This window comes from Culicoides brevitarsis, chromosome 1 (assembly GCF_036172545.1).
Source record: "Culicoides brevitarsis isolate CSIRO-B50_1 chromosome 1, AGI_CSIRO_Cbre_v1, whole genome shotgun sequence".
NCBI lineage: Eukaryota > Metazoa > Arthropoda > Insecta > Diptera > Ceratopogonidae > Culicoides > Culicoides brevitarsis.
In genome coordinates, this window is record NC_087085.1 from 30,226,685 (window position 1) to 30,241,029 (window position 14,345).

At 31.4% G+C, this 14,345-nt stretch overlaps 3 protein-coding genes across 3 annotated transcripts in view; 2 read left to right on the plus strand and 1 right to left on the minus strand.

Moving 5' to 3' along the window:
* LOC134828112 (vacuolar protein sorting-associated protein 37B) overlaps window positions 1–14,345 on the minus strand; it is a 169,114-nt gene that overhangs the window by 1,278 nt on the left and 153,491 nt on the right. The gene's annotated exons all lie outside the window — the stretch shown is intronic.
* LOC134828114 (GRIP and coiled-coil domain-containing protein 2-like) lies at window positions 1,289–6,987 on the plus strand. Its single transcript, XM_063841082.1, is given in 5 exon segments — window positions 1,289–1,421; window positions 1,517–1,622; window positions 1,680–5,381; window positions 5,383–6,729; window positions 6,786–6,987. Coding segments are annotated over 5 exon segments (5,241 nt in total). The 5' UTR covers window positions 1,289–1,394; the 3' UTR covers window positions 6,845–6,987.
* On the plus strand, window positions 10,129–13,386 carry LOC134828110 (elongation factor 1-alpha 2). Its single transcript, XM_063841077.1, has 2 exons — window positions 10,129–10,540; window positions 11,419–13,386. The coding sequence occupies exons 1-2, from the start codon at window positions 10,180–10,182 to the stop codon at window positions 12,444–12,446; spliced, it is 1,389 nt and encodes a 462-aa protein (XP_063697147.1). The 5' UTR covers window positions 10,129–10,179; the 3' UTR covers window positions 12,447–13,386.

Here is a 14,345-nt window from a genome sequence, read left to right on the forward strand (position 1 = left end):
AACATTTTTAATATTAATTGGAATTAAATTTTGTCATAAATTAATTCAATTTTTAAAAAAATATATTTATAAATTTAATTAAAACTTCATTAAAAATTAAAATAAAAAAATAATTAAAATCGGTACCGAAATAAAAAAAAATATTAAAAATTAAATTTTATATTAAATATTAAAAAATTTGAAATAAAATAAAAAAAATCTAAATTATATTTTTTTAACTCAGAATCTGCCATTAAACTTCCAACATATTAATTGAAAAAATCAAATTTAAAATAAATATTTCAAGAAAAATTAAATTAATTATTTTATTAAATATTTCTTAAAAAATAAAAAAAAATATTCAATTAAAAAAAATTAAAAACTTTTAAATTTTACTTAAAAAATTTAATTATAATACTCCCTTAAAAATTTTAGCTCAAATAATTCAATTTGAATTTTATCACCCTACATCAGTGGCGGATTAGTAAGTTCAGGGGCCTAAGGCTATTCAGAATTGAGGGACTATTAGCACTGGGGTCAAAATTTCTTATTGAAAAGAAAAATAATTTTCAAAAATATATGAAATGGCCGAAAAAAAAATCATAATATAAATTTTATATTCCAAATATAAAGATTTCAAAAGATAAATTTAAAACGAAAAAATCTATCTTAATTTTTTTTATAAAATAAATTTTAATTCGAATAAAATTTAAAATAATAATTTTTTTTTAAATTCTATTTTTTAAATTTATTTTGATTTAATTTTTTTTTTTTTTTTGATTTTATAAAAAAATTAAATATCTTAATTCAAATTTTTTGAACTCATGTCATATGTACTTTTTGAATTTTTAGTTATAAAAACAATTTAAAATATTTTTTTTTTTGAGAAAAAAATTGAATATTTAATTTTAGTAATTTTTATCCAATTTTTTTACTTAAATATTTCTTTAAAAATGAAAATATTATAAAAAATCTAATTATAAAAAATTTAAAAAAAATCATTTAATAAAATAAAATAAAATTTAAATTAATACCTAATTTTAAAAAAAATATTAAAAATTAAAATAAAAAATTATTTAAAAGACAAATTCGTAAAAAAAATAAATTTAAATTCAAGCGCCCTAAAAATTTCCAGGAATTAAATTGCTTTATTTTTTCTTAAATTTTTAATAAAGTCACATGATTATTTTTTAAAAAACGCGCCACTCATAATTTTTCATACACCTCATTTTTAACAAAAAATCGCCTCCTGCTAATTCAATCATCACAAGAAAAAATTGAATTAGCGTAGTGTAAATTTCCAATCAAAAAAGTAAACATTGACTGGACATTGGCTAAATTTATTTATTTTTGTCCATTTCTGTCGATATTTTTGTGATAAAACTGTAAATTACTCAAATTAAGAGTCCTGTACCATGGAGGGAGCATCCGGAGAACATCAGGTACGAAAATTAAATAAAATTTCAAAAATCATCGATGACGACATGCAAATTGAATTTTAATTAATTTTTATCTCCTACCAAAATTTTTCGCATAGGACTCCAAAAAGAAATCGCCTTTTGAGGATCTGCCGAAGGAGGAATTGGTCAAAAAATGTAAAAATTTGCTCTTGATCGCACAAAAAGCGAAACAAGCAAAAGATGGTACGTGTCTATTTTTTTCCTTCAAATTCGTAGGCGATTTACAATTTTTTTTTGTAGAAACTTTGGACGAGGTCAAAAAATTACAAGAAGTCGTAAGTGGCTTTGAGATGCAGAAAAACGCCGATAAGGAAAGTTTAAAGGCGATGCAAGAAATTGTCGAACGCTTGACCACAGATAAGCTTGCCTTGGCAAACGAAGTCGAAGATTATCGCAGAAAACTCATAAAAATCGAGAAACAAGCGAAAAGTCACAAATCCATGGAGGACCGAACACGAATCGAATTCCTCGAGACGGAAGGCGCGATAAAGGACGACGAAATTCGGGCACTTACGGACCGCGTAAAGTCCCTCGAGACGCAAATTCACGAATTTCAGGCGAAACGCGAAGAGCATGACGTCGAAAAGTTCGAGGCCGAAGAAAAGGTCGTTAATTTAGAGGAACAATTACTTGAAAAAACTAACATTATCACCGAATTACAGGAAAAATTGCGGCAAACTGACCCGAATGACGCCCTTGAACGTCTGAAAGCCGAAAATTTCGACTTGAACGAGAAAGTTAGTCAGCTCGAGCACGAAAATGAGGAACTAAAAGCCTTACAGAAGAAATTGGAAACGGAATTAGAGGAATTACGAAGCTCAAACTCAACATTAACCGGAAAATTAGACGATTGCCTTGAAAGTCGCGGCGTAAAAACGCGCGAATGTGAAAAACTCTCGGAATTAACGAAAGATTTTGAACGCGTTAAAGAAGAAAAAGAAACCGAAAATGAAACTCTTAAAAAGGACAACCAACAAAAAGACATAAAAATCACACAATTAAAGGACGAAGTCAACGAATGTCAAAAAGAAATCAACCGACTGACGTCAGAACTCGAAGAAGCGGTTCGCAGACAAAAAATCGCCGAAACCGAGGAAAGTCGACAAATCAACGAATTAAATAGAGAGCTCGAGAGTTTGCGACAAGAGAAGGAAGATGAAATCACAGACCTGAAAAATCGCCTAGAAAACGTTTCGGACACGCTCAAATCGAAAACTGAGGAAATTAATACCATGCAACATTCCATCGAGGTGCTCAATAAACAGAAACAGGAGCTGGGCATTGAAAAAATCACCGAAATCGAGAATTACAAGAAAGAAATTGCCAACTACGAGGTGCTTGTGAAGGAAAAAGAGACTGAAATCGAGAAATTAAAAGCAATTCAAAATGACAGCACGTCAGAATCGAATTTGGTCGTCGAAAAAATCCAAAAAGAACTTTCTAGTTTGAGAGAAGAGTCGGAAAAAGTTCAAAAAGACATCACGGAGAAAGAAGAGGAAATTGGAAAATTAGAAAAATTGTTGAAAGAAAAGTCAGACCTCTTGGAAGATGCGAAAAGATCATTTAATGAAGCGAATTTGAAAGCAAATGAAATGAAAGAAGCTGTAGAAAAAGAGTTGGCGGAAAAACTGAAAGTTATTGATGATTTACAAATTGAGAAAGATTCACAAAAAGTAGAGTTTGAAAAATTAGTTCGAGAAAAAACTGAAGAAATTGAAAAACTTAAATTAGCTCTAAATGACGAATCTGAGACTAAAGGTGTGGTTCACGAACTTCAAGAGGAGCTGAAAAAATTGAGATCTAAGGCAGAAAATTATCAAAAAGACCAAAAGTTGGCTTCAGAAGAGCTAAAAATGAAAACTGAAGAGTTACAATCGAAAACTGAAGAGCTAAAAAAACTTGAAGCTGACTTAGAAAATAATCAGAAAGAACTGAAATTGAAATCTGAAGAGCTAAATACAAAAACTGAAGAGCTAAATACAAAAACTGAAGAGCTAAAAACGAAAACTGAAGAGCTAAACACTAAAACTGAAGAGCTAAAAACAAAAACTGAAGAGCTAAACACTAAAACTGAAGAGCTAAAAACGAAAACTGAAGAGCTAAACACAAAAACTGAAGAGCTAAACACAAAAACTGAAGAGCTAAAAACTGAAGAGCTAAAATCGAAATCTGAAGAGCTGAACACAAAAACTGAAGAGCTAAACACAAAAACTGAAGAGCTAAACACAAAAACTGAAGAGCTAAACACAAAAACTGAAGAGCTAAACACAAAAACTGAAGAGCTAGAAACCTTAAAATCAACATTCGAATCTGAAAAAGCCGAGTTAACGAAACAAATCTCAGCTAAAACTGAAGAAATCCAATCCTTACACACTTCAATGGCTGCTCAAATGGACTCAAAAGACGTTTCAGAAAAGCTTCAACAAGAAATTTCACAAAAATCGGAAGAAATCAAAAAATTACACGAAACTCTTGATACTCAAAAATCAGAATATGAGCAAAAAATTGAAGAATTAACGTCCAAATTTAATTCCGACTTGACTTCATCAAAAACTGAAACAGAAAATCTTCAAAAAACGTTGAACGAAAAATTGGAAGAAGTCAAAAACTTGGAAAAGAAATTCGAGTCTGAGAAGTTTGAGCTAGAAAATCATTTCAAAACACTTTTGCATGAGAAAGATTCTGAACTTGAAAACCTAAAAGCATCTTTGAATGATAAAAATCAATCAGAAAATGAAGAATTTGTGAAATTACAAGAAAATTTGAACAAGTCAAGAAGTGAAATTGAAAAATATCAAAAAGAATTGCAAGAAAAGTCAGAAGAAATTAAAAATTTAAAAGAAAATTTTGATACCGAAAAATCCGCTTTCGAAAAGAAACTTCAGGAAATCGTCGCAGAAAAAGATTCCGAGCTTGAAACCTTAAAATCATCAGCTAAGGACCAATCAAAGTCAAAAGAGCTTATCAAAAAGGTCAAACTTGAGTGCAAAAAACTTCAAGAAGAATTAAAAGCAAAAACTGATGAAATCACATCACTCCAAGAAACCTTCAACCAACAAAAAATCGAGTTCGAAAATCAATTAAAATACAAAATCTCTGCTTTGGAAGAAGTTTCCGCCAAAGTTCTTTCTCACAAAAAAGAAAACAACGAATTACTTGACGAGCTAAAGGAAATTAACAACATCCTCAAAGAACGTGGCGAAGTAATTTCCATTCAAATGTCAAAAATTTCCGAACTAGAACAGGCTAAATCTTCACTCGAAGCTAAAATTGCTGAAAAAGAAAGTCAACAAACGGCAACTCAAGCATTTGAAAAGCAAATCGCCGAAAATATGGAAACAATAAAAGATTTACAGAAAAAATTAGTCGATTCACAAAAAGCGTTACAGAAAAAAGCCGCAGAATCTGACATGAACGTTTCCCAATCTGACGCGCTATCGACCTCGACGATCTCGAAGGCAGATGAAAGTGCGAGATTGAGAGAATTAGACGACAGTTTCGAAGAAAAATACAACAAAATGCGATTTTTGGCTGTGAAATTGAAGAAAAAGGTCGCCGATCAAGCTGCAACTATCACAAAGTTGGAAAGTGACTTGCAAAATGCTTCAAAAGAAACTCCTTCGAACACTGAGAAAAAATCCTCAGGAAAGGACGAAAGTTTATTCTTAATGTCTACTTTGGAGAAAAAAGAAGAACTTCTTAAACAAGCTAACGAAAAGATCGAAACTCTTAATGAAGAACTCACAAAAGCGAAAGCTGCTATAAAGAAAACGAGCATGCTGAGTCTCGAAATGGGCTCATACGAAAAATCCTTAACCGAAGTCAGCAAGAAGCTGGAAGAGAAAAAAGTGCAAATAACCGAACTTGAGGCTACAATAAAAGCTCAAAATGAGACTGCAAACACTTTTAAAGACCAAATTCGTGAGTTAGAAGAAAATTTGAAGAGCGGAAAAAGCTGAGACGGAAAAGCTTAAAGCCGAAATTGATGAAAAAACGACAAAACTGAGTGAATTTGAAAAAGAAAATGGCGAACTCAAAGCTCAAATTGACAGTTTAGAAACGGAAAAAGAACAATCAAAATTGAAATTTGAAGAAACCAGTTTAGAGTCCATGAATTTACTTGGAGAAAAGGAAAAAACAATCGCCAACTTGGAAAATGAAAAATCCAAAGCTCATAAAAACCTAAACACCTTGCAAGAAAAAGTTGATTCGCTCACGGAACAACTTCAAGAGAAGCAGGTCGAACTGGATGATTTAAAAACTGAATTTGCCAGTTACAAGGTACGAGCTCAATCGGTGCTGAAACAGAGTCAAACGAAGGATGCGGTGAAAGAAAAAGAGCTTGAAGAAGAATTAACAGTTTTGCAACAAAAATATGAAGGATTGGAAAAGCGATTTAACGAAGTTGAAGCTGAAAATGATGAAATTAAAAAGAAGTTTTCGCATTTAGAAAGCGAAAAAGAAAGACTTCAAACGAGATGCGATGAGTTCTTTAACTTGGTCGAAGAGCAACGAGTTGCCAATGAAACGTTACTCGAAGAAAAACGTCAAGTCACGATCGAAAGTGATGAAGCTCTCAAAGCGAAACGTTTGGAAATCGAAACTGTTCGCTTGTGTTACGAAAAAGAGATTCAAACGTTGTTAGAAAAACATCAAACCGAAATTGACAAGATTAAATCGCAACAACCGATTGTTCCTGAGCCCTCGATTGCGAGAAACGAAGCAGAAAGTTACGAGTCCCGTCCACAAATGAATCCCTTTGGCCTTGCTTCGACAGACGAGCAAAAGATCAACATGATTCTCATGCAACGCGAAGAAGGCGAAGGTTCCGAACACACATCCAATTTCATGCCTTATCGTAAACCTTCGAACCGGAACAAACATGACTTGATTCCATTAGATGAACTTTTAAGCTCTCCCTTTGACGAAAGTTACACAGCAGCCTTGGAAGAACGACCTGTTTCGCCAACCGTTGAACTTCATCAAACACGCGAAAAACTTATCGTGCAAGAAACTCGCGTCAAGCATTTATCGAGCTTACTGTCGGAAGCGGAACAAGATTTGGCAAAACTCACGCATTTGAATGAGGTGCTAAAAGAAGAGGTTCGGCGACAACAAAGATCGCTTGAAAGGGAGCAACACACCCAAAACTCGGAATACCTGAAAAATGTCATTGTCAAGTTTTTGACTTTGAACAGCGGGAATGAACGAGCCAGGTTGATTCCGGTTTTGAATACGATACTTAAGTTAAGTCCCGAGGAGACGCAACAACTTCAAACAGCAGCAAGAGGTAAAATTGTTTTTTTAATTTGATTTATAGATTTAACGATATTTTTTAATTTTCAGGAAACGAAGGACTTTCTCGTTTAACAGGAATTTTGCCAATTTGGTCCAATAACAATTAGAGTGATACATTTTCGTAAGTTACTCGCATCCTTGTTGATTAATAGTGAATTAGTTAGTGAAAGAAAGTTATTTTATTAAATATTTAAATGAAATACTTATTAGAGTAATATTATTGCAATAAAGTTAATTTTTTGGAAATCAAAAAAAACTGAAATAAAATAATCATCAATTCATATCAATATAATTTTTATCAAAAAATTTAAAAAAAATGGCACTATGTTCCAGTCCTAATTAAAAGTATTCTAAAAACTTTTTTTACGGTGTTCTTACCCTATTTGTATTAAAATTTATGAACAATTTCATTAAAAATTTTATGTAAGTATTTTAACTTTTTATATTTTTTTTTATTTTTCAATTTTTTAAGTCTTAACACAATTATTTAAGTTGATTTGAGAGGAAATTTTCACAAAAAAAAGAGAAAAATTTAAAAAATAAGAATAATGGTTGGTATTTTTACATAATTTTCATATCTATCATCTTTTAAGGTTTACTTTTCATAAAATTATTTAAAAAATATAACTTTTTTTTTTAGTGAAACTTTTCTAACGCAGCGAAGTAAGTTAAAATGTATTGAGATCAAAATAATGAAAATTCGTAGATATGAGCCATGACATGAAGACCTACTATGTATTTATGAAGGCGACTAATGTTCAAAGTGATAAACTGGGCTCTCAAAGATAACGAAGATTCGTTTGAAAAGATTAAATTTTAATGGATATATCAGATTATTTCTGGAGTTTGAAGCGTCATACAGATGATTCATCTTTCAGAAAAAAAAATATTCATGATAGACGGATTTCTTTTGATCATTTCTCCGCTGTGTCGCTTCAAAAGTAATTTTTTCGTTGAAAAAATCACATAGTGTTATATTTTAATAATATCGCAAGAGGATCGACTCTTAGCCGAGCCTTCAGGGTAGGCAAGGAGCACTAAACGAAACTCAACCTTCGACGTCGACATGAATGTTTAAATCTTTCTGATTGTTTTTTAAGCATCAAGACGAGACAACCAACGAGTAAAAAATATCTAATCAAATAAGAAAAATGCCAAATATATGAAACAAAAGAAGCTTTCTTTATTAAAGCCTTTTGATTTGATTTATAAATATTTTAATATTTTAGAAAAATAATCGATAATGATATTATAAGATAATTGCTAATGATATTCCCAAAATAAATTTTCGTGCAGAAAATTAAAAAACTGCCGATCTTTGAAAAATTTCAGACTTTTATAGTTTCCTCCGTTTCATTATTGTATTAAAATTTTATTATTCCGTTTGTTTCAAGATTTTTGACCGGAGATATAAAATTTGGTGCACTGTGCGTCAATTAAAAAAAAAACAAATTTGAAAACGAAAAAAGTCGTTTTGAAAAAAAATCTTCGAATTTTTAAAATTAAATTCTAATAGTGCAATTTTTTAAAATGATTCTTCTTCAATTTTATTCAAACAGAAACAATTTTCAAAATAATGAACAAAATTTCGTGAAAACCAAAAGCCGGAAAATCCTTATTCATTCTCATCTGTTCATGCGCAAAATTCACTTTTATTGCAAGTGTCGGCAAAATAAGCCAAAGTCAATCTGTGCTCCACATTTTAATTTCTCACAAAGACAAAACTAACTTTTAAAAAGGATTTTACTCGTATAAACATCTTTCAACAGGTACGTTATCTTTTATCTTTTTGTTAATTCTTCAATTAATCACCATTCAATTCCTCGAAAATAACGTTAATTTTCCACGAATTACTTTGCCCCATCGAACATTTCCCTCGGTCGTTTTATCGATCGTTTTTCCGGGCATCGTATACCTTTTACTCGACAATTCCCGTAGTCGTCGTCGTTGTTTTGCATGCCGGTCGCTTTTCCTCATACTCTCTTTTACGAACGAACGACTCACGTGTCTCCCATATATCTACGGCAAGATATTTATATCCACAATGCGTTGGTATCTTCTTCGTTCGTTCGTTCGTTCTGCTGCTCCGTGAGTCTATGCGCATGACATTTTGGCATTTCTCTGCCTTTTCGATTCTAAAGCTCGTGGTAAGTGGACGTGATTTTAGTTTGTGGAAAATTTTCAAAATTATTTTTTATTGTTAAAAATCCAAAAAACGCTGGAAAAATACTGAAAAAAGTTGTGCAGTGACGAGTGAATGAAAAATAATTAGAAAAAATCAAGAAAATCATGAAAAAATATAAAATAATTCAAATTTTCCGTAAGCAGCACCGGGCAGCAGCGTGATGACACGTTTTTACCAATTCACTCAAGTGAAAAAGTCGAAAATTCTCATGAAATTTGATGAAATCTTGTGAAATTCGGTGTGAATCATCAAAAAATTACTCGAAAAAATAGAATTTTCGAATAAAAAAGAACAAAAATAGAAAAATAATTGAAAAAAATTCAAAAAATTAACAAAAAATGAAAATTCGAGTGCACATGTCTTATGAGAAATGGCATCCATAATGGCTTTTCCGGTGCTAGCTTTTTTTTTCTCATGTCAAAAATGCATTTTTTGTATTTTTTCATGATTTTTCCAGATTTTTTTCTAATAAAAGTTAATGAAATTCCAAAAGTAATCGATAAATCAAAAGAAAAATATACAAAAAAAATATTTTTATACCACGTTTTATAATATTTTTTCTTTCTTCGCCTGGCATAATGACACATGGGGGGCTAAAAATAAATTTTAAAATTTCACGTACCTACAGACGAACGTCTCCATATTGAAATAAATTGAGAATGAAATGAAGAGGAAAAAAAAATCTTCTTCACATATGTTTCATTCTCAACAATTTTTTTTTGTCTCGCTGCAATACGAAGAGGCATTAAGTGCATAATTTATTCAAAATTACAAAAGACTCCCCATTCCAACTTTTTCTTTCTCTTCGTTAAATTAATAAAACAGGATGTCGAGACACGCCGCAATCTATTTTAACATAACGCAGGTCGTTCTCATTCCTTCCTCAACTCACGCATTTTTTTGTCTCGTTCTCGTCTATGAGATAATAATTTCCTCCCTCGATTACGTGTGCGAGTGTCACTTCTTCTTGGGCACCACACGAGACACACTGCGCAGGAACAGAGACCCGGCAGCCGGTCGTTCGCATTGATTTTCACGAGTTTTTTTTTGCGTTAAGCTCAACAGAGTGTGAGAGAGTGTGTGGGAAAATTCGCAAACTAGCGTTTTTCGTACGTGTGTGTGATGGGGAAAAGTAAAAGTGGAAAATTGATTGATTGAAAGATTTTCCCGTAACGCAATTTAATTTGATTCATTTTTTCGTTGCAGGAAAGATTTTTTGTTCATTTGATTTGAATCAATAAACCGAGAGAAAAAAAAATGGGTAAGGAAAAGACTCATATTAACATTGTCGTTATCGGTCATGTCGATTCCGGTAAATCTACCACCACCGGTCACTTGATCTACAAGTGCGGCGGCATTGACAAGCGTACCATCGAGAAATTCGAGAAGGAGGCCCAAGAAATGGGCAAGGGTTCCTTCAAGTACGCCTGGGTTTTGGACAAATTGAAGGCTGAACGTGAACGTGGTATCACCATCGATATTGCTTTGTGGAAATTCGAGACTGCCAAGTACTACGTTACCATCATTGATGCCCCGGGCCATCGTGATTTCATCAAGAACATGATTACCGGAACATCGCAAGCTGATTGCGCTGTCTTGATTGTTGCTGCTGGTACTGGTAAGTATTTGAGGAAAGGTTAAGAAAATTTTTTAAAATGTTTTCGATTTGATTTTAATTAATTTTTTGAAAAAATTTGTTTTAAATAAATTTTAAAAATTTTTTTTAATGATTTTTTTGGTTAAAAAGTATAAAAAATTTAACAAAATTGATAGATTTTAAACAAAAAAAAATTTTTTTAAATTTAAATAATAAAATTTCGATATTTTTTAAATTTTTCAATTTTTTTACTAAAAAATTACCAATTTCGTAAATTCCTAATATTTTTTAACATTTATAAAATAAATTTATTTAAGTTTCGACCTAAAAAAAAATTAAAATCCAAATTTTTCAAAAATTGAATAAAAAAATTAATTTTTGGTGAAAAAAAATCAGAAAATTTTTTAATTTTAATCCAAAATATTTTCAAAAATCATATAAAACTTGTTTTTTTGTTTATATTAAAAAAATCTCTCAACTTTTATTTTTTTTTTTTTTTGAGAAATGAAATATTTTTTTTTTTTAAAAAAAACGATGTGTCTTCCAATTCTAATTTTTCAGTAAAATATTATTTTTATGCCATTGGAAAATACATCACTTTTTGCTTTAGAGAAAAATTTCTTTTCCACAAAAAATTCGAAGTTTGAGGTTTTTTATTCACAAAAAAATTCACTAAAAAAATGATTTTTGAAAAATATTATAAAAATTTAAGATTTTTTTTTACTTTAAATCTAATTTTTTCTTAAATTTACGAAATTTATGAATTTTTTTACATTTTACTTTCCTGTTAATAATTAAAAAAAATTAAAAAATCGAAAACATTTTTAAAATTTGTATCAACCTATTTTTTTTTGTCACACGAGAGAGCGAAGTTTAACCCCTTTCCCCTCTAATTTCAGGTGAATTCGAAGCCGGTATCTCCAAGAACGGTCAAACTCGTGAACACGCCTTGTTGGCTTTCACCTTGGGTGTCAAGCAATTGATTGTCGGCGTCAACAAGATGGATTCTACCGAGCCCCCATACAGCGAAGCTCGTTTCGAGGAAATCAAGAAGGAAGTCTCCTCGTACATCAAGAAGATCGGTTACAACCCAGCTGGCGTCGCTTTCGTCCCCATTTCCGGCTGGCACGGCGACAACATGTTGGAAGCCTCCGACAAGATGCCCTGGTTCAAGGGATGGGCCGTCGAACGCAAAGAAGGCAAGGCTGATGGCAAATGCTTGATCGAAGCCTTGGATGCCATCCTCCCGCCCCAACGCCCAACCGACAAACCCTTGCGTTTGCCCTTGCAAGATGTCTACAAAATCGGCGGTATTGGCACAGTACCCGTGGGTCGTGTCGAAACTGGTGTCTTGAAGCCCGGCATGGTTGTCGTCTTTGCTCCAGTTAATTTGACCACTGAAGTCAAATCCGTTGAAATGCATCACGAAGCTTTGCAAGAAGCTGTTCCCGGCGACAACGTTGGTTTCAACGTCAAGAACGTCTCCGTCAAGGAATTGCGTCGTGGTTACGTTGCCGGTGACTCGAAAGTCGCTCCTCCCAAGGGTGCTGCTGACTTCACGGCTCAAGTCATTGTCTTGAACCACCCCGGTCAAATTGCCAACGGTTACACTCCCGTCTTGGATTGTCACACCGCCCACATCGCCTGCAAATTCTCCGAGATCAAGGAGAAGTGCGATCGTCGTACCGGCAAAACCACCGAGGAGAACCCCAAGAGCATCAAGTCTGGCGACGCTGCGATCGTCATCTTGGTCCCATCCAAGCCGTTGTGCGTCGAATCTTTCCAAGAGTTCCCCCCATTGGGTCGCTTTGCTGTACGTGACATGCGTCAAACGGTCGCCGTTGGCGTCATCAAGTCCGTCAACTTCAAGGAAGCGTCCTCGGGCAAAGTAACGAAAGCCGCAGAAAAGGCCCAAAAGAAAAAATAACTAGAGAGTTCGTGCACCTACAACAATAATAATTATCAAAAACTACTGATTACACGCAAAAATTCTATCAATTCCCAAGAAACAAGTACCATCAACGCATATAAAGCTGATTTTATTGGTAACCGCAACTGTTCATTCGCAGGCGACGGCGACCTGACTTCGCCCGTGACCATGTTCGATTATTCGTCGTATTTATTTCCGCATCGCAAGGCATTCAGGAGGAAAGAGAACGAGTCTCTCACGATTCCCGCTCAACTTTCACCCATAATCGCCATTCTCATCATCTCCCAAGTCATCAACTTGTCTCTTTCTTCCCTCTTTCTCACTAGCTTAGTTGCCACTAATGACTTCCCCATCCAGTCATGATACTACGATTTTCGTTTCAAACTAATAAAATTCATTTAAAACCAAAAAACAAACTTTTGTACCAATAAAACACACAAAAAAAACGTTGAAGAAGTAATCTCATGTGAATGCATTTAATGAAAAATAAAAAAAAACGTGCAATATCTGATTATTTTTTCTATTTTATTTAAAAAAAAAGTTGAGAATAATTTTTGTGATAAAACGAAAAATCGTCGTTAAGTTTTCTTTGTTACTAATATTATTAAATTAGCTCATTTTGCCAATGAACAAAAAAAAACACAAGTTACATTCAGGGAATTTCAGAGAACAGCCCTCCGACGATGAACTGTAATTTTAATAGGAATTACCAACAAAAGCAGCTTATTTATATGTGCGACCACACAAACACACAAAACAAATATTTGCGCAAATTTCATGATATTATAAATTATTATTATTAATATCCGTACTCTTAATAACTTACTAAAATATTTAAACCAACAACAACAAAAATAAATAATGTCAACGTAATGATTGGAAATATTTAATGTATCAGTAATTATTATAACCAAAAATAAAAAAAATAAATAAAAATTGGGCTTAATTGCAACAAAAATGTTGAGGATGTTTTAATTTTTCATCGTTTGACTACAGAAAATTCCTTTTTTTCATTTATTTAAAAATTTAAATTTTATATTGAGGTTTTAAAAAAATGGTAAGAAATTTTTAATGGACTTAACGTTTTTTTTATTAAAAAAATATACGAAAATAATTAAATTTATACTTTATGAAAAATTTGGAAAAATTAAACAAAAAATCTTCTAAATGACTTTTGTTTTCATATTAAAATTTGGTGCAAAATTATTTTTTTTTTTTATTTTTTTTTCAATTTTTCTAACTTTTGTCTTTTTAATTTTTCTTCACGCTTTTATGATTTTTTTTCAAAATTTTTACACTATTTTTTGTTTTTGTTTTATTAGAAAAATCTCAATGGGGCAAAAAACTTTAAAATTTTATACAAAAAAAATACATAAATAAATTTTCCAAAATTTTTGAATTTAAGGAAAGTTTTTGAATTTTTAAGAATTTTATTAATTACCGTAATTCTTTTTTTACAAAAAATTTTTAAATAATAATGCTGAAAAAAATAAAATTACTTTTCAATAATCTTTAAAAAAATCGTTGAAAATTTTTACAAATGAATAAAAAATGTAAAATAATTAACTAAAAAAGTCGAGAATGCTAATTTTTAAAATTTTGTCATTTTTAATGAAACACAAAATTTTTTTACAACCGAGGTATTTAATTTTCCCCGCCCCCTTTTTTTTAATAATTTTCTGTTGAAATGTTTAAATTTTATTTACATGTTTTTGAAAAAAAAATCATAATTTTTTAATTAAAAAATATATAAAAATTTAAAAGTTGTTAAAATTTTGAAATTTGTTGTTAAAAACCTTCAAAAATGAGTAATTTTTAATTTAAAAAACATTTTTCAAATTTATTTATTCAAATTTTTTTTTAAAATTAAAACGAGTTTCAAATTTTTTTATTTTT

Excerpts from the sequence above, each read along its gene's own strand:
- LOC134828110 (XM_063841077.1), top strand. The coding sequence starts at position 10,180 with ATGGGTAAGGAAAAGACTCATATTAACATTGTCGTTATCGGTCATGTC. Across the intron at positions 10,541-11,418 it reads GATTGTTGCTGCTGGTACTG|GTGAATTCGAAGCCGGTATC; the intron begins GTAAGTATTTGA and ends CTCTAATTTCAG.